The sequence below is a fragment of the Danio rerio genome, chromosome 16 (genome assembly GCF_052040795.2).
Source record: "Danio rerio strain M-AB ecotype USA chromosome 16, GRCz13ab, whole genome shotgun sequence".
NCBI lineage: Eukaryota > Metazoa > Chordata > Actinopteri > Cypriniformes > Danionidae > Danio > Danio rerio.
Genome location: NC_141036.1, coordinates 51126449 through 51147409, shown reverse-complemented (window position 1 = coordinate 51147409; position 20961 = coordinate 51126449). Strand labels below are relative to the sequence as shown.

Genomic DNA, 20961 nt, shown 5'->3' with positions numbered 1-20961 from the left:
TCACGATCGCAGTATATATGTCCATGACTAATATCCAATGGCCAGAAAGTGATTCATTTTTTATATAAATTGTTAAATATTTGGTATTTGTTATGCAGCAAGCCCAGAGATTGTTGTGTACACTATGATTTTATATAAAATTAACTTTAATGTGTGATAGGAATAAAACGTGATCATAAATGAATGATTTCTCCACTCAAATGAATGGCGGCTTGGACCCGGAAACAGTATACATACGTCACAAACACGTCACCACTTAACAAGCAGATACTGTGATTTAAAACATTGCCGGTAACATATTTAATTAATTTATTTATCATTATTACAGTGTGAGGTGTATTATATCATCTTTGATGTATTGAAGTGCGTTTCTGAATAGTGTATTTCTTTTGCAGTCGTGCGCTCAAGGCACTGTACCATACCTGGGCATATTCCTCAGAGATCTCACCATGCTGGACACTGCAGTCAAAGACAGACTAGAGGTGAGGTTCAGTTCCCGCTCCGCCATCAAACAGAACTGAAAAAAAAGACCAAAAACACAGTATCAACACATAAAACTGTGAAGTATAAAAATAGCTGTGGTTTCACTATGGTCAAAGCTCAGCTGGGAAAAAAAGAGATGTGTCTAAACTGATGCGACTAAACTGAGTCATATTTGCACTTGTCAAAGTGTAACCACAATTAATTTTGTCTCTTACAGAATGGCTTCATCAACTTCGATAAACGACGACGGGTGAGTTTATGAAGAACAACCTTAAGCGTCATTTATATAAAGGGATAGTTCAACCATAAAAATAAAAATCAGCTGTTAATTAGCTCATTATAAGGCCAACAAAGATGTAGGAGACATGTAGGAGGTTATTCTTGGTGGGTAATAAAATACAAGTGAATAGTATATACACAAGTAAGCAAACATACAGGTAAAACAATGGCGTATGACGATATATTGTGGTCTTTTTAAGTGAAGTAATTAGCCTGTGTAAGAAACTCAACATTTTACCAAAATAATAGTCAAGCCCGTCGGCGCAATAGCCTAGGGCAGGGGTCGGGAACATTTTTTTTAGCAAAGAGCCATTTCTAATTTTTTTGGCAATATGCATTTTTTAAAGAGCCATTCGAGGTGTGTGTGTGTGTATACATATATTTAAATATATATATATATATATTTATAAAATATATATATATAAAATATATATAAAAAAATAAAAAATAAATAAATAAATAAATAAATATATAAATATATATATATATATATATATATATATATATATATATATATATTTATTTATGTATATATATATATATATATATACATACATAAATATATATATATATATATATATATATATATATATATATATATATATATATATATATATATATATATATATATACATAAATATATATATATATATATATATATACATAAATATATATATATATATATACATAAATAAATAAATAAATATATATATATATATATATATATATATATATATATATATATATATATATATATATATATATATATTTATATATTTATTTATTTATTTATTTATTTTTATTTTTTTATTCACAGTTGAAGCCAGAATTATTAGCTCCCCTTTCAATTTTTTTTTAGAAATTTTTTAATTAATAGCGCATTTAAGCGATATATTTTTTCAATAGTTGATGTAAAATCAAATGTAAATCTCTGAATATGTGAAAATCAAATATTTTAATGACATTAATTCTCTATGGTTACAACTGAGTTAGTTACAAGTAACTGTATGAAGAGATTAAACACGTAATGATAAAAACCTATGATATTAATTGTACCCAGCTTAAATGTCAAATAAAGTTACCTGAGAAAGACAGAGGGAAAGAGAGATAAAGATCAGTAAGGCCTCAAAGAGAGCCTGATAACAGTAGAGTCAGAGAAGATAGCCTCCAGAGCAGAAGAGGAGCAGAGCAGCTAAAGAGACAAAGCAAAGTTTACCACATATTTTGTATCTTTCTTGACCATGTGACCAAATCCTAATTACTCATACATTCAAACTGACCAATCAACATGTGACATCATTATAAACCCGCAAAGTCCACACACCAGGCCCTGATCTAATCAGTATCTGCCTTTGGAATCTGTATGGACCTTCTTGGTGAAAAAGACATGTTTTGCCATATAAGCAAATTATTTACATATGATAATTTGCATTCTTACAATAGTTTCAAAAGTATTAACATGACATTCTCTTGATTTCAGGAGTTCGAAGTCATCGCTCAAATACGCCTCCTACAGTCCTCATGTAAAAACAGCATTTTTCGAACCGACGAAACATTCATTCATTGGTATCACAGTGTGCCCACTCTACGTGAAGAGGAAAGGTTAGTCTCTTCTGATGCTACATGAGCCTGTTTAAACTTGGTTACTTCATGCATTTTCTCTGATTGGATAGATATCTTGTTTGTGCAAACAGCTCCATATACATTTGGTAACATAAACGTGTCTCCACTAATTCTGATCTTCAAATCCTGCGCTATATGCAAGTTTAACTAGGTTACTTTAGGTCAGATACAACACATTTAATTCAATTACTATCATATTTTGCAGGAACACAAAATATCTTATTTGGCATATTAATTATTTTGTATGTGGGCCATTTATTAACCACGGGCATGTTTAGTCTTGTGAAGTTGAGTAAAAAACACTTGTTCAAAATGAACGTAACACAGCCTCATAAGTTAAAACTATTTGTCTAGTTTTAAAATCTGTAAGAGGACAAACTTAGATAAGAAAAGAAACATTTTTACCATTGTGAACTGAACAAATGTCAATTCCACCACATCTCAATATACAGCTTATTTCAAAATGAGATAAATTATGGCAGTCAAACATTGTCTAAGATCATTTTTGTATCTAGTTTAACCAATCATACACAATATATATAATAATTATACATTTGTCAATAAAAAAAATTAGTTGTATGCTGAATTGTACACCTGTCACTCTCTAAAATGTATTATTAATTTGGTTAAGAGCTTATTAGAAAATAAATACACTGAATTTGTATATTAAATAGAGAGAGAACTTATACATTGTGAGTACATTTTTAATGTGTGATGAGAACTTAAGAAATATATTTTTTAAAATGTGTGTGGTGATGGAAATGGCAGTGGTGGAAATGACATTTCAACAGTTTATTGTAAAAAAAATTTAAAATAGCTTCACCGATTAGCTTTGAAGTGATACTAGCCTTTCATATATACAAAACACTCTTATTCACCTTAATTTTGTTTGGTTTTTAAAAACATCTTTGAAAGTACAACTTGTTTGGAAATGACGTAGAATGAATGTATTTCCTTATCAAGCAATATTTACCTTGACTTTTCTTTTAGTGTTGTTGGTAATATAAATTCCCTCCATCTTGAAAATGTTCTCAGATGGCACTATTCATTTTCATAAACACCACCTAATTAATCTTTCATACAAACTTTTTAGAGTGATGTTACAGTGTTGTGGTGGAAATGACACTGATTCTGTGCGACAGCTACATTTTGTATAAACAATAAAATTGATAACAGTCTCACATTAATGACTATGAAATATTTAAAAAAATTTCACTAGTGCTTAATTAAGATACATTAATAAACACCAGATAAATATTTAAAAATGTTATTTTCATTGTTGAAGTTTAAAACTCTGGGTGTGCGACAAGGTGAAAATAGGGATTTTGAAACCTAAAAGAAGGTTGAATAATATGAAAACAATTTAATAGAAAGGTAGTACATTTTTGTAAAATGAGGTTTTGTTGTTAGTTTGATAAAGAAAGAGGAATTTGAACAAAATGATATATATTTTTAGATATATGATCAAAGGACATAAACGTGCGCGCAGTTGAAGAATTACCCATGCAGACTATAGTAGGCTTATAATAGTACGTCCAGTAAAACATCAACGCAAGTGCACAAGGTAGGTTCCGTGATCTTTTTAGGCTAAAAGAAATATCTATTTTTGTAATACAGATTTGTGCAAGACATCATTTAAAACTGTAAAAGCTTTACATTAAGTTGTGTATAACCTACTGTTTACAACATCCCACCTTTGTAAAGAAACAAAATGCTATATTTATATAGAGATAATGCTGCCATCCTTTATATTAATTCAACATTATAATTTGATCATTTAACAATTAAAGACTGGTTAAAAACAGAATCCCACATGGTCATCTGCTGTTGCATTTGCACTGTTATATCTGACTATGTAATATAGCACACAACACGCTCTCGCATGTTTATTTTATTTTTTTTACATTTTGGGAGGAGTACGATTTGCATAAGTGGTTTTATCCACCAGATGCATTTAAAGTTTCGTCTGGAGTGCGTCCCAGAACACCCCCTGAAGTGCTTTGAGCAATCGTATTTATATTTGTTTCTTATGCATTTTGGAAAGCATTCACACATGCACTTTACATGATCTGATAGATAACCAATCAGAAAAAAAGATGAAGTGACCAGCACTATATGACTAAGCCTTTTCATTATTTTAATAGCTACAAGCTGTCCAATCAGATTGAAGCACCAGGTGAGCCGAGTCCTGGCCGTGGCCTGAACCCTACAGTGATCATCACACAATGTCCAGAGTAAGAACGTCACAACCATACAGCACTAAATCTCTTGTTGTATTATTAATATTACTGTAATATTATTATGTCTCTGATTATGCTCAATCTCTTTTATTTCCTGCACAAATATAATTTTTTAACTAATTTGCACAAGGCAGTTTGCCCTAGATCTACTTTGACCGTCAAACACTCTAGTTATATAGGTCAGGCCTGGAAGAGTGTGTTGTTGAAATCACACTTGAAAACATATGATCAATCCAACAACATTGTTACTGTTCATATCATAGTGTTTACAAGTGCCGAAGTAGAGCTGGATTTTTACATTTTTCATGTATTTTTTCCAAATTTAAACTTATTTAAGCTAACAAAATAATAAAAATGTTTGATTTAAAGAAGAAAGGGGAGAAAAGTAAATAAATAAACACCCAAATTCATATCTTAGGTAACAAATTTCACAAGGAAGAAGAGAATTTTAGTCTCCTTTAATTTATCATCATTTAATCAAGCTACAAGCACAAATTCCTTAGACATTAAGTCTGAAATATGTATGAAAGAAACATTTTTAATAAAGCAATTATTATATTCATATTTTCTATAAATAGTTTAGCTTTTGATATCAAAAGTAGTTCATCTAAATTAAACATGCTGCATGCTAGAAATTAGTTGTGTAAAAAAAGAAATAAATATAATTTATTCATTTATTTTCCTTTGGCATAGCCCCTTTATTTATCAGGGGTCACCACAGTGGAATGAACTGCCGACTATTCTGACACATTCACACACACACATACGCTACAACCAATTTAGTTCATTCAATTCACCTACTGTATAGTGCATGACTTTGGACTGTGGGGGTAACCGGAGCACCTGGAGGATGGGGAGAACATGCAAACTCCACACAGAAATACCCACTGACCCAGCAGGACTCAAACAAGCAACCTTCTGACTGTGAGGCGACAGTGTTAACCACTAAGCCATTGTGCCACCTCAAAATAAATATTATGTCTTATAAAGTAAAGTCATACCTAAAGAAATATTTCCTAACTCACAAACAGTTTTGTTCTGTTGGAATATTTAGGATTAAAGGATGTATTCATTCCCATCTCTTCAATATAAACTTATCAAGGGAAATGTTTATCAAATTGTACAAAATATTAAGATTTTTTACTGCACATACTGATGCTGTGGTTTAGCTTGAGGAGAAACTAGTCATATGCTAAGCCTTAAATGAAAATAGCTCTCATATAATAATTATTTATTATACAGCTGAAGGCAGAATGATTAGCCCTCCAGTGAAATGTTTATTTATTTTCATAGGTGATGCTTATCAGATCAAGGACATTTTCACAATATTTTCTATTATATTTTTTCTTAAGTAGGATGTCATATTTCTTTTATGCTGGGTAGAATAAATGCTGTTTTTAATCATTTTTAGGGTCAATATTATAAGACCCCACTGCTTTGAATATTTTCCATGTTTTAGTTTTGAAATAAGTTTATTTCACTCCATCGGCAGATTATTTAGCTTGTTAAAAGGAAAAACTCTTTTCATTTTGACATTATTTCTAAAAACAAAATACTTTTTACTTGTCTAAAAATGCTTCATGCTTTAACAATTTTTAGACATTTAGACTAAAAACAAGATTATTTATTTCACAAGGAAGCCTATTTTTATTTTTATTTTGGGTGAAATAAAAAAAAGTTTTTAATCCTTTTCAATATTCAATATTGAAAATATTGAAAATTAATATGGAGATATATATTAATATTGAAATATTGAAAATTAATATGGAGTCAATATTATTAGACTCCATTTATTTGAATGTTTTTCATGTTGTCGCTTTGAAATAAGTTTATTTTCCCTACAACATTAACAGATTACTTTAATAATAATAATTCCTTACATTTATATAGCGCTTTTCTTTACACTCAAAGTGCTTTTTACATTTTTTGGGGGGAATTTCCCCATCCACCACCAATGTCCAGCACTCACATTGAATGATGAAGCCAATTATCATATGGGGATGGTTAGGAGGCCATAATGGACAGATTTGTCCACAATGCCAGGGTTAAACATCTACTCTTTTTCGAAGAACATCCAGGGATTTATATCGACCACAGAGAGTCAGGACCTCGGTTTAACATTTCATCTCACTGAGCAGTATAGAGCCCCTTTCTATATACTGGGGTGTTAGGACCCAAACAGACTGCAAGTTGAGCACTCCCTGCTGGTTTCACTTACACCACATCTGGCAGCAACCTAGCTTTCCCATGTGGTCTCCCATCCAGGTACTGACCAGGTGCAGCTTCAGTGGGCACATCTTGCAGAGAGCTAGGTACCGACATTTTTAAAGGAAAAACTAACTTAGTTTTGACATATTATTTCTGAAAACAAGACTTGTTTAGAAAAATGCTTCTTGATTTACTCATTCTAAGATATTTACGAAAAAGAAGACAAAAACTCTTGTGATGAAGTATGAAAGGCATTTTTTTGCAGCTTAATAATAATCATCATCAATGTGATTTCAACCCAGCTTTGCTTTTTCTTGGCAAAAAAAAAAAAAAGTTGCAGCTAAAAAACAAAAAAGAAGATATTTTGAAAAATGTTCGATAGCCACTGCCTTCAAAAGCAGGAAAAAATACCACAAAAGTCAATTGCTGCCAGTTCCAACTTTATCAATATTATGATCCATATTTTCTGCAAAATTTATCTTAAGCTCGTTTTTTTGTTCTATAAACTGTTTGAAATGACAGTGTTTCCTGTTGGCTATTTTGAGGATCAAGTTCAGTCTCCAACGGCCACACACAGATGTTTCTTTCATGAGCTTTTAAGCTTGAGCATGCTGCTCGCCTTCAATAAAACAAAGTTTTCCAGCAGCACAAAGACGCTCTTATCGTCTGTAGTTTAGAGTTTGGGACTTCAAAGTTATAGAGTTGTGTATTTACACTCTGAGTCACAGTCTATTCACAGGGAATCAGTGTCATATGCCTCTGACAGCATATAGGGTTTGTAAAAGATTGTGTATTGTCCTGTTTTCAGCACTCTCTCAGCTGTTGCCAATACGACAATGGATGCTGATGGCATATTTGACTTTCCATCTCCTGTCAATCAGCTGCTCTCCAAGCTTTGCAAGGTAAGAGCTTTATTTTGATTACAGCGCAGTAATGGCTCCGCTTTTAAAGTGTTATCAGCAAATTAGGAGAGATTTATTTTTTTGAGAACCAATAAAAGATCTTTATTGTGGTTTTAAGTGTTTTTTTATTTTATTTTCAGTTGATCTACTGTACAATACAGTTTTATAGTGTGCCCTTTATGCAGCTCTTTTACTGTATTTACAGTAGCAGATGGAGGTTTGGTTTAATTTAAACTGTTCAAAGGACAATTTTCTATGATTTGAATTCTTAGAAAATGAGTATTTTATAATAAATGAGCTATTAAATTTTAGATTAGTGTTATGTAATAGACTTGCTGAATATTTTATTATTATAAATAATAGTCTTTTTTTCTCTATTAATCTAAAATGTAGATTTTTCTTTTGAATGTTTACATGCTTCCAACCATTAGTGTCATTACATTTATTCATTCATTCAATTTCTTTTCTGCTTAGTCCCTTTAATAATCTGGTGTCGCCACAGCAGAATTAACCGCCAACTTATCCAGCATATGTTTTACGCAGCAGATGCCCTTTCAGCTGCAATCCATCACTGGGAAACCCATGCACACTCATTCACACACATACATACACTATGGACAATTTAGCTTACCCAATTCACCTGTACCGCATGTCTTTGGATGAGGGAAACCGGAGCACCCGGAGGAAACCCACGCAAACGCAGGGAGAACATGCAAACTCCACACAGAAACACCAACTGAACCGGCCGAGGCTCGAACCGGTGACCTTCTTGCTGTGAGGTGCCAGCACTACCTACTGCCCACTGCATTGCCAGAGTCATTTTATAGTATTTTTTAATTTTCTTTATAATTTAATTTATGAATTACAATATCGCAATACTACTTGGTATGGTGACACTTCAGCTGGTATAGTATCGTAAGATGAATTAATGGTATCGCGACAACCCTATACCATAGTAATTTGGCAGCGTTTGCTTTGCTTTGGCTTTTTCGGGGTTAATTATTGTGATCTCTTGATTGCAACAGAAAAATACTGTGAAATTTCTGTATACTGACGGTATTTCATGCCGTTCAGCCTTATAATCTTAAAATGTAAGCAAAATCACGTGTTTTGTCATCACTTTAGACATTACGCTAGAGAATCATTCAAACACTAGCTCTAAAGTGACGCTGGTGAGTTTGTAATGGCTTCTGCTGCTCTCACGAATGGCAGAAAAAAGTAGTTCCTCTTACAAAAGGATTTTTGAGACTCTTCGTGTTTGATTTCTGTTTTTATACACGTTTATGCCAAGAAACTGTTGTATAAATGCAATATCACACTCGTAGCAGTGCGATACGGCCGTTATCATCACTGGTGGGACACTCAGGGCGCACTCACACTATGCTATCCAAACCGTGCCCAGGCCCGTTTCCCGGATCGTTTGAGTGCTCTGAAATGGGCTCAGGCGCGGTTCAGTTGGCCGGCCCTGGCCCGGTTGGAAGAGGTGTGCCAGAGCGCAGTTCACTTGGGCTCAGCCCGAAACTGAAGACGAGTTGTGACTTTTAAGGGACTGCTTTATATGTATTTATTAATCATACTTACTGTTCAATGAACACAAACTGTCATGGATTATTAAAGACGCAAACCCTTCACTGCACGTCAGATGCACCTTTAGCAAACCTCTTAATTGTCTCAGCACGGGGACTTTCTGATTGTTTATGTGCGTCAAAAGTGGCTGATCTATTGGCTGAAATATTTTGACTATGTGTCGCTGCATTCCAAATGACTAATGACGGTGCTGAGGAGGAGCGCTAAACTGAACAGCGCATCATCTATGACATAAGCGTGCTCAGGCGCGAATGCAATGTGAGTGCAGGCCGTCGGGGGAGAAGGGAGGAGGGACAATCGTGCTTTGGCCTGGTTCAAGGCAAATGTACATAGTGTGAGTACACCCTAAGGCACTCGGCCTGCAGCCTGAAGCCAATGTACACCTCCCACCAGTGCCGATATACAGCCACTGCTACACGTGTGAGATGGCTCATATATCAGGTTCGTGGACTGGTTAATTGCTACATGTAATCTACAGTAAAGGTCTTATTCTTTTATTAAAAAATATGTTTATATAATATTCATTTGCGAGTGAACTAATACGGTCTTCATTTTCATAATAACTCTACTTCAGCATGTGAAATCCCCATCCGTTTCCTGTCTGGACGTTGATTCGTCACCGCCATCCAATGATTCCACGCCCTCAATCCTGACCACACCCACTACAGCTGTCAAATCACATCGCCGCTCTGTCTCCTGTGGCAACAACCCGACCAATAGCAAACCAGAGGCGGGGCCTGATATGAGAATCGTCAGGATACGGATGGATTTGCACGACGGCAACTTATACCGCAGCATTCTGGTAAACCAACAAACAACATCCATTAAAGAGAGCAAAAACTGCAGCACTTTAGGGCTTTAAGTCTGCTGTATTTCACAGCAGCAGTCCAGGGTTACATCAGACAGTTTCATGTCCGCCCTTGTTCAATATGGATGCTGTCTCTCTTTGTTCTAATGTTTTTTTATTATTTTGTGCTGCCTCAGGTTACCAGTAATGATAAAACACCCACTGTAATCAGTTCTGCATTAGAGAAGCACAACCAGAACGCTCAAGAAGCCTCCAAATATGAGCTGATCCAGCTGCTGCCTGAGGGGAAAGGTGATGAGGACACATTTTTCATGCCATACAGTGATTTTTTTTTTTTTTTTTGAATCACTTTCTAAAATGAGAAATGATCATCTGAGAGTGATGAGTGGGCATTGTGACATTATTAACTTAATAGTCAATATCAATCACAGAGAAAATTTCAATCAAATTTGAGTATATTAGAGTATATTGGTGAAGAAATGCTGGCTGTTATTCAGCAAGGATACATTGAATTGATAAAAAGTGACAGTAAATACAATTATAATGTTAGAAAATGTTTTTAAAAACAAAGTTCAAGCTAATTTTCTTTTAAACTAATAATCGAAGAATACGTCAAAATCAGAATTGATAAGTTAACGATATTTAAGTTTAATTTTTAAAAGATATTAAAATTAAAATGCACTATCATAAAATACACTGCAAATAAATTACATTTAAAACTATTTAAACACACATTAAAAAAGCCTTTGCTGCTTTTTTAATCTACGTATTTAAAATGAGCTAAAACAACACAAATCTGGACTTTTTTTACTTAATTATTTTATGTTCAATCCACTTAAATGTGTTACGTTAACTTAATCGATTTGTGTTGGGACAACATGAATGAATTGTGTAGAACTCTGCAATATTTATTTCAATAATAATATTTCAATCGAATCTTGCTGATATATTTATATTTAATTAAACTATATAAAAATGTTTATTAAATGTGTCCAAGTTACATTAAATATAGATATATCAGTACGATTGTTTTGACATATTAAGTCTGATGCTCAATAAAGCTCCCAAATTGTTCAAATTAAACTATAATTCAAAAATAATTAAAACTAAATGATTTAAAACTAATAGTAAAATGTAACTATAACCACATATTAACTCATATATTAAACATATATTATTATTAATAATAATAATAATAACAACAATAATAGCACCTTAAATTTATACAGCGCTTTTCTGGCCTTTCAAAGCGCTTTATACATTTTTTGAGAGGGGAATCTCCTCATCCACCACCAGTGTGCAGCATTCTCCTGGATGACACAATGGCAGCCATAATGTGCCAGACTACACACCACACACCAGCTGATTGGTGGAGAGGAGACCAAGTGATGAAGCCAATTATAATTTGAAGGTGATTAGGAGGCCTTGATGGACAGAGTCCAGTGGGCAAATTTGGCCAGGGGTTAGACCGCTACTATTTTTCGAAGGACTTTGTGAGATTTTTAACGACCACAGAAAGTCAGCACCTCGGTTTAACATCTCATCCAAAAGACAGCACTCACTGAGCAGCAAAGAGTCCTCGTCACTATACTGGGGCATTTGGGCCCACACAGACTGCCGGTTAAGTGCCCCCTGCTGCGCTAACTAGCACAACTTCTAGCAGCAACCTAGCGTTCCCATGTGGTCTCCTATTCACGTACTGACTGTGCGCAGCCCTGCTTATTTTCAGTGGGTGACCATGTAAGAATTGCAGAGAGCTAGCTCGCTAGGATAATAATAATAATAATTTAATAATAAGTAATTTAATTATTAATTTTAAGTTATTTAATGATTCAACTATATAATATTTTAATATTTAACTAAACTAAATGAGCATAAGACTAATATATATATACATATATATATATATATATATATATATATATATATATATATATATATATATATATATATATATATATATATATAAACAAATACCGATATATTTATATTTAATTTAATTTGTATACATTTAATATCAAGTTTCTATAAAATTTTAGTTACAATATAGTTTTAATTGTTATATTTTAATTGTACTTAATTAAAAGTTATTTAATTATAATTTAATGTCATTTATTTATTCAACTATAATATTTTAATATAATATATAAAACACAATATTACTTTATTTTTAATCAAATAATTGCAGCCTTAATAACCTCAAATTGTTCAAAATATAGTTAAAAAATTAAATAACATTAAATTATAATTAAACAACTTAATTCATCATAACAAAATTATAACACTATATTGTAACTATAACTGTATAGTAACTATGTATTAAATGTATACAAATTATAGTTACAGTTACTTACATCTATAGTTGTTAAGTGTAACTATAATTTGTATACAATTAATATTAATTATAATTTATTTTAATGTTATTTAATTATTCACCAATTTAATATTTTAAAATTTAACTCGACTTGTGTTTATGACCATTTTGGGAGCATTAATGAGCATAAGACTTAATATTTCAAATAAATCTTACTGATATATTTATATTTAATTTAATTTGGGTACATTTAATACATAGTAACTATATAGTTTTATTTACAATATAGCATTGTGTTATAATTTTGTTAGAATTAAGTTATTCAGTTTTAATTTAATGTTATTTAATTATTCTACTATATAATATTTTAATATAATATATGGTCCCACTTTATATTAAGTGTCCTTAACTAATATGTACTTACACAGAAATTAATAATTTGTTACAGTGTATTAATTGTGTAAATACATGTATTTACTGTGTACTTATGCTTAATTAAATACCTGTATGTAATTACATCTGTAATTAACTTCTGTAAGTAAATACACTGTTGACCCTCCCTTAAACCTACCCATACCACCAAACCTGTCCATAACCCTACCCCCTATCCCAACTCACGAGCACCACAAGTGTTCTCAAATACATTATGAACACAGTAAGTACGATGTATTTATTTTTTGATGCAAGCACATAGATGTTAAGGACACTTTATATAAAGTGGGACCTAATATATAAATTAAAATATTATTTTTTTACAGTTTTTAATTAAATAACTGCAGCCTTAGTAAGCATAAGAAAAAATACAAAAACAAAAAAAATACCAAAAACGTTTTCTGATTATTTTATACAAATTATAATATAAATATAGATATTTTTGCATTAATTATGTTTAAATTCATTGCTTATTTAATATAAGTTCATGTATCTAAAATATATATTTTAAGAAATATATACATTTTAACAATCTTTTAACTGCTTAAACAAAATTGTTAACACTTGTGTGACCTTTTCTGTTGGGTTTCATTTCTTCCTCTGCAGAGTTAATAATACCTCCAACAGGAAACGTCTTCTACGCCATGTCTTCAGCCAGTGTGGACTTCCTGTTGCGGAGACGAGGAGGAAACACACCGACAGGTTCTCCAAATCTCGGCAATGAAACCAGCGCGACCTTCCCTCGAATCAAAGCCAAGGGCAGGAGACTAGTGCGCACGCTGTTTTAACACAAAAACAGGACATTCAAGGCCACAGAAAAGACATCAAATATGTCATTCAGAGCCCTGAGACAAAAACAGTGTACAATTGACCCAAATATAGTCCCAACATTAGTAATTTGAGTGAAAGCTTGGTTTTAATGGCTCTAAGATGTTAGTTACTGCTAAATGTTGCACTATTTTTGCATTTCATAAATCCATAATGAATTTCAAGTACCTTTTAGCTGATGTCAGCATTTCCAGGACTCCCCCGTCTACCTCTAAAGCTGAAGTCCATTGGTTACAGATTATTGGTCACAGAACTGCATTAATAAGGCAAGACACTGCAGGTGAATAGGGTCAAAAAATTAACATTTAAATTCATTAAAGAGCCCATATTATGGGTTTTGGAAAATGCCCTTCCATGTAGTTTATAACACAGCTCTAAGTGAAGTGAAGTATCCAGCTAAGGCTTAAATCTGTTAGTGTACAGTGTTTAAAACGGTTGATTCATCTATAAAAGAGTCGACTCATAGTGCTTCAAACGAGTCGCCTTGATACCGAGTCATTAGGTGTTTCGCCATGACGTACTAACGAAACCAAGTTATTCACGTGCACGAGCAAACCCGGGAGATTTGAAACCTGCGTCCCCGCCCTCTAACACAGAAACCCAGACACACACACCCACAAACACACACACACAAACATGCCGGTCGATTGAAGTCACACTGCAGATCGATATTATTGAGTCTCTACCCAAAGATGAAACCTCAGCATTATAGCCAAGCAGTTGGAAACTACTGGAAACTACATGCTAAAAAGAATACTTCATCGGCGTTTGTTAAAGGAAGGATCAGTAAAGAGTAACATGTCAGTATGGGTTTCTTCCTCCATTTCTCAAGTGTAAGTACGTGCGATTAAAGTTGCTTCGTTTACTCTAGCTTGCAAATGTATTTAGTTGTGATTTGTTACTTGTAACCGTGTGTACTGTATCAGGTTAACTGGCTTTATTCTCATATCGCGTGCAAAGCCACGTTAAAAACGCGACGCGTGCTGCTTTGTTTACGGAGCTCGATGGAGGAGGGTAGTGTGTGTGTGCGTGTGTGTGCGCGCGCTGTCGTCCGGAGGTGTGTGTGTGTGTATGCGCGCGCGTTGTCGTCCGGCGGAGGGTTAAGTGTGTGTGTGTGTGTGTGCGCGCAAGGACGAGGGCAATATGTGTGTGTGTGTCTGTGAAAAGAGCAGAGTGAGACAAGCTAGAAGATCTCAACTGTTTTTGGAGTTTTTGCTCAATAAAATAGTTAGTTGTCGGTATTTTCAAGTCCATCGTCTGTATTTACATTGACCCACTGGCAGCTAAAATCCACGCCTACACTATCGAGCGAGTATGAACTGTGATTACTTTTATATTGCTGATTAGCTGTTGTGCATTTCACTCTCTCACTGAAGGGAGTCGACCAATCGCAACAGACTGTCATCGGTCCAATCAGTGCAGATTAGCTTCGCGCTAAGGAGGGGTTTGGGAACAATTGAATCACTGGACGATTCATACGGGAGTCGCTGGGATAATTAGGTAATAATAAATGCAGATTATAAGACCATGAAAGTGTTTTTTGACCTTGCATGCATATTAGACTGTTGTTGGAGACCCTTACAACCAGGATATGACCCTATTTCAATGTTTAATATGGGCTCTTTAAATATGGGCTGATTTGCAAACATTTCTTAGGGGGGCTATTAATTCACTTCGACTATATATACTTAATATTCAATTTCAGTTGGAAATGCATCATAATGCTAATCAATTGAAAATATGTCATAAATACTTACATGATAAAAGTCTGCAGCGACTCTTCTGGTTCACAGGACTTTAACAGTGTATTTGCCTGCAGTGTCTGGCCTTAATGAGCACCAAACAGAGACAGAGCAGCTACACTCAACACTCACAGAAGGTACTCTTACACCTGTGGAACATTTCAAACACTGAGCTGCTCTGAGTGGGCAGAAAGATACTGAAAAACACTGCCGCTCGCCAGTGTCCTCACCAAGTATGCAAACTCATGCGCTTTCTCTTTAAACTTATAAACAGGATTAATTATGCTCATGCTAACGTCTGAGGCTCTTTTCTAAAACCTAATTAAGCATACTAATTGAAACAGACCCTCCAACACGGTCAACTCTTAAATTAGACCCAAAAATAACAATAACAAAAAAAATCAGCTCACCATTTAATCAGCCAATTAGGCTAAAAAAAGCAGACATGAGAGGGCGAGATAATCATACAACCTAAAATTCCAAGCAGTTTCTGTGTGGGGAGCACCTATAATGCCTTAAAGTGCTTTCTATGTAGGTAGCTTTACTAGGTTTTGGGACAGAGCCAACAGTGGGTTGAACTGCAGGTCTACTGGCAATTTTTCAAAACCAAATAGACTCCTTTAAAAAAAACTGCAACAAAGCTGTGCCTGTGACATTATTTTTGTACTGATAAAAGCTAGTAATGCTTGAATGGTCAAGCTGGTACCCTGATGAACCTTGCGCTCTGGTGTGCCGTTGATGTCTCTGGGAGAACAGGCACACCAGAGCTCACAGCAAGGAAGAGGGGTTTACTGTTCATTTCAGCGTGTTCGGAATAGCACACTACCCCAGCTAGCAAAACAGGTTGCTGAATGCTTTGCTAACCTTGACCTTAAAGGGATAGTTCACTCCAAAATGTTAATTTACTCACTATTTACTCATCCTTAAGTGGTTCCTTTGTTCTATTGAACGTTAAAGAAGCTAGAGCAGGGAAAATAAGTATTGATTACGTCACCATTTTCAGAAAACGTATTTCTTAAGGTGACGTTGACTTGAAACTTTCCCTGGATGTTGGTAACAACCAAAAAAATCCATATAGGCAAAAAATAAATCTATTTTGTTTACAAACTTAGTTATGCGTAATAAAATGAACCACTCAGTTCAAAAGTATTGAACACATGAAGAAAGGGAGGTTAGGAAAGGCAGTGAAAGCCCAGACAGCAGCTGAAGTCTCACTATTATTCAGCAACCCTCTGAATATTAGCTGCTTCAGTCCAACATCTACCATTAGCAGAATGAAGATGAAACCTGGGTGGTTGTTTCAGCAAGACAATAATCTAAAACACAGCCAAGGAAACTATCTAATGCTTTCAGAGAAAGAAAATCCAGCTGTAAAATAGCCCAGCCAATCACCTGACTTGAATCCAATGTGAAATGCCAATTAAAGATCAGATTTGATAGACGAGAAAGAAAGAAAGAAAGAAAGAAAGGAAGGTTTGGAGGTAAAAGGTCAGTAAATGATGACAGAATTTTTAGTTTTGTAACTATCCCTTTGTCATAAAATTATTATTTGTGTATACATCCAGTTTTAACATTAATTTCAACCAAAAATGAAGTTTACTTGTATTTAAGTTTTTTTCTTTTGAGGATCTTCTTAAATTTTGAGGAATGTTGGAAACCGGTAGACATAATTTTTAAAATGCTATAGAGTGCAAATGCAAACAGGCTTCCAACATCCTTCAAAATATCTTCTTTATGTTCAACAGAAAACCTTGATTTGGAGAGATTTGGCACTGAGACGAGCAAATAATGGCAGAACTTTGATTTTAGGGATCTATTTTATCATTTTGCAACTATTATGGCAATATTATTTTAGAACATTTTCCAAGCAAATGTTTTAAAAATGAACATCTAAAATATTTCCAGGAAGGAACCATTCCATGAATATTCTGAGAACATTATGGGGTGCAAAAGTCAGATTTGGAAAGTAAAAACTCTATTCATTTTCTCCATAGTTAATTTAATTTAATTATTTAATACAATTTTTTTAAACTATTGTCAGACCTGGTGTGAGCTCTGAGGTTGTTAAGTGATTGTGTCTGCTTTTGTTGAAGCCGTCACTTTACTTTAAATTATCTTATATCATAGCTGAAGAAAAACTACATTACCCATAATGCTGTTCAGAAAAAAAAATCTTTATCTCCGTCCACCATGTATATTTTGCATTGTCATCGCAATTTATAGTTTGTATAGATACAGTCATCTGTAATAACACCTTAATGAAGTCCTTTTTAAATCTATAGCAAAACCAAAACCAAAGCAATCTCATGGCAATTCGTAACTTTTTGATTTAGTGGCCAATTCGTACAAATTCGTACAATCTATTTCATATAGTTAATTACGATTTGCTCATCATCCAATGATGGATTTATGGGTGGGGTTGGGTGCAACACCTCCTTTTTACAATTGTACATTTTCGTACGACTGAACTTGTGTGAATTAACTGACAAAACGTAAAATACTTACGTTTTCTTTTGAGATCAGGCTGAAAAGACACTTAACATTCAATTACTGGAGGGAATGTTTGTTCATAACTTTAGGCGAGCATTACCGCTTCACAATAAATAATCTTATTATACTGGAGAAAAAAACTACATTACCCATAATGCTATACAGAAAAAAACACATCAATCAAAAGGAAATGTTCTCCATCCACCATGCATATTTTGCATTACCAGTACAATATATAGTTTTTATAGATCCAGTAAACTTTAAATAACATGTCACCGGCATATTCCTACATTTTTAATTAAATTATTTCATTCGAATAGTCGTTGTTTAATTAATAATTTTCTAAAGCCAGTAAATTCACAGTATTTTTGCGTAATATATACACTTCTTGCTTCAAATGAAAGTTTATACTGTTGTAGTTCTGATAGCTGGTTTGGTTGCCTTATAATAATGCCTTAATGAAGACGATTTATGAATCGGAAAAACCAACCTAATCTCATCCAATGACGGTTGGGATTAGGGGTGGCGTTGGGTGCCACGCCTCCTTTTTAAAATCGACTGTACTTGTACGAATTTACTACTAAACTAACAAAACGTAAAATACCAGAACATTCCAACATTTTTAATTCAACTATTTTATTTGCATAGTAGTTGTTTAATTATTAATTAACTAAAGCCACAGAATTCACAGTATTTTTGCTTTATATATACACTTATTTGCTTCAAATCAAGGTTTATATTGTTGTAGTTGACATAGCTGGTTGGTTTGGTTGTCTTATAATAACGCCTTTTTTAAAATTCCTATTGGAAAAAAAACTGAACATTCAATTAAAGTTTGTTCATACCTTTAAGACTGCATTGCCATAACGTTCTGAGAATGTTCCCTGTTAGCTGGGCTCAAACTACACTCGCTAATGCTGCATATATTATCTGGCCATATGCATTTTTCAAAATGATAACTGGACGCAGGAAAACTGGAAAAATGTAGCATACTAATGTGAAACAAATGGTAATTCGACTTTAAAAGGAACAGTATGGGATGTGTGCAGCGAGTAAGGACTGTAGTAAGCTAGTGTCCTGTTCCGATCATAGCTTTATTTTTTTGTTTTTTTGGTCACTTGTGCCTTATTATCAGGTGCTCTTGTGTGATTGTTGTTCTGGTGTGTTGTGAAAAGCATGTTGCAGCTTCTGTCCTGTTCCGTCAGATCTGTATTCTGACACGTTTATGCACTACATACCTCCAGTTCTTGTAATAAACTTTAATTTTGATACAACTGACAGCTGTTAGACTTTATTCATGATTTTATTACCTTACATTTATGTCACATTCATGATTTCTGGATAAGGATTGGTAAAGTTTACAGAGACTGCACTCAAGAAAGGAACAAATAGGCAGCTTTATACTGACTTTAAAACATTTCATGATCTCAAAACTTTACAAAAATCTTAGTCTTAAAATGATGTTTTATGCAAAGCCGTTTTGGATGTTACTGTAAATCTTAATCAGTTGAGTATATAAATAGTCAGAAATGATTAATCTCATTATTATTTATTGTGTTTTTTGTATTATTTTTGCAGGAATAAAATTAAAACATTTTGAAATAGCTTTAATTATTAGAATTAAATAAACAAATTAATTAGAGATTACACATTAAGTAATCTTTAATAATATTAAAACTTCTAAAAAGTAATTAAAACCCTAAATTTTAAGTTTTAATACACTTTAAAAAATATTGGCAACAACATGGAAGGAATAAAAGCCTTATTTTCACAAGTCGCAGCAGCAAAATGACGAGCGACTGTTCATTTCAACGGAGAGTGAACGACGTCCAGTAGCCTACGCGGGTTGTTGCTAGATCAGATACAGCTACGGAAGTTAATGAAACTGATTTATTATTTATTAAATTTCCCATTTATTTCTATTTTATTAACATTTACCCCTACCCTAAACCCAGCCGTCACAATAACGAAAAACAGGTGTTATACGGAATATTATTAATTTTATTTATTAAACTACCCAATAAATTGTAGTTTTTTTAACATCTACCCCTAAGCCAACCCTAAACCCAACCATCACAGTACTGTAAAAATCAAAGTTGTACCTAGTATTATTTATTAAATTACTCTATAAATTGTATTTTTTAGCATCTACCCCTACCCCAACCCTAAACCCAACCGTCACAGTACTGTAAAATTATGAATTATTGTTATACAGTGTCATAAAAAATGCTGCTATATTGATGTGTATATCGCACTTCCAGACGGCTGCATATCCTATCTAGACTTTACTGCCTACGCGAGTGTCAGGATTGTTTTGCTAGATCGGATACGATTGTGGCTGGAAGTTAACAAGAATTATTTATAATATTTATTAAAATTCCCATTAATTGTATTTTATTAACGTCTACCCCTACCCCAAATCTAAACCCAACCATCACAGTACTGTAATATCAGTTATTGTTATGCTGTATTGATGTGCATATCTGCAGCTGTATCCTATCTACTTTACCGAGCGACAGCAACCTTTATTGCCCAAGTGGGCATGTCGAGCAATTTGGCAAAGTTGAGAATCCTTCAACTTTATGCAAATAAAGAGCGACTTTCTTAAATGACTGCCAATAGGAGCACCAGTAGAGCTCACATGATCCTTTTTCAGCTCGCTCATGGGCTAGTTGTATTCTCTGTGCTCTAGACCTACACTGCTGTTTGCAGCAGATCGCCACCCAGAGCGACAGGCAGACACAAAGTCGCTGCTAGTATGAATGAGGCAAGTTAACTTATTAGTTTTTACAAATGTAAGTGGATTGAACAGGAAATAATTAATTTCACCCCAAAAATACTTTTAAATAAGAAGTTTGAACAAAAAGCAAACATTATTTTTATACTAGTCAATTTATTTGTTATTAATTTATTAGTTCAGGCTTCTTTTGGGGGCTCATACTGTTCAACATATATTGCTAAATGTAATTATAGTCTCAAGTAATAAAGCAACACATTTTGAGTGAAAAAAAAAAATTCTACAAGA

The 20961-nt window shown here is 33.6% G+C and overlaps 1 protein-coding gene and 1 long non-coding RNA gene across 8 annotated transcripts in view; one reads left to right on the top strand and one right to left on the bottom strand.

Moving 5' to 3' along the window:
• The window catches only part of rgl2 (ral guanine nucleotide dissociation stimulator-like 2), a 64833-nt gene extending 45619 nt beyond the window's left edge, over window positions 1–19214 (top strand). For 6 of the 7 annotated variants that reach the window (NM_001446832.1, NM_001446831.1, XM_087286223.1 and 3 more), the window contains 8 exon segments: window positions 396–482; window positions 701–733; window positions 2243–2364; window positions 4530–4619; window positions 7642–7735; window positions 9897–10124; window positions 10307–10421; window positions 13483–19214. In NM_001446832.1, the coding sequence (NP_001433761.1) occupies window positions 396–482; window positions 701–733; window positions 2243–2364; window positions 4530–4619; window positions 7642–7735; window positions 9897–10124; window positions 10307–10421; window positions 13483–13664 (951 nt within the window). In that variant the 3' untranslated portion in view covers window positions 13665–19214. 7 annotated transcript variants of the gene reach the window in all.
• Window positions 17508–20940, bottom strand: LOC147840414 (uncharacterized). Its single transcript, XR_015512260.1, has 2 exons — window positions 18930–20940; window positions 17508–18895 (listed from the first exon to the last, which is right to left on the bottom strand). It is a non-coding gene; the product is annotated as an uncharacterized LOC147840414 (long non-coding RNA).
• Window positions 20941–20961: the final 21 nt, after the last annotated feature.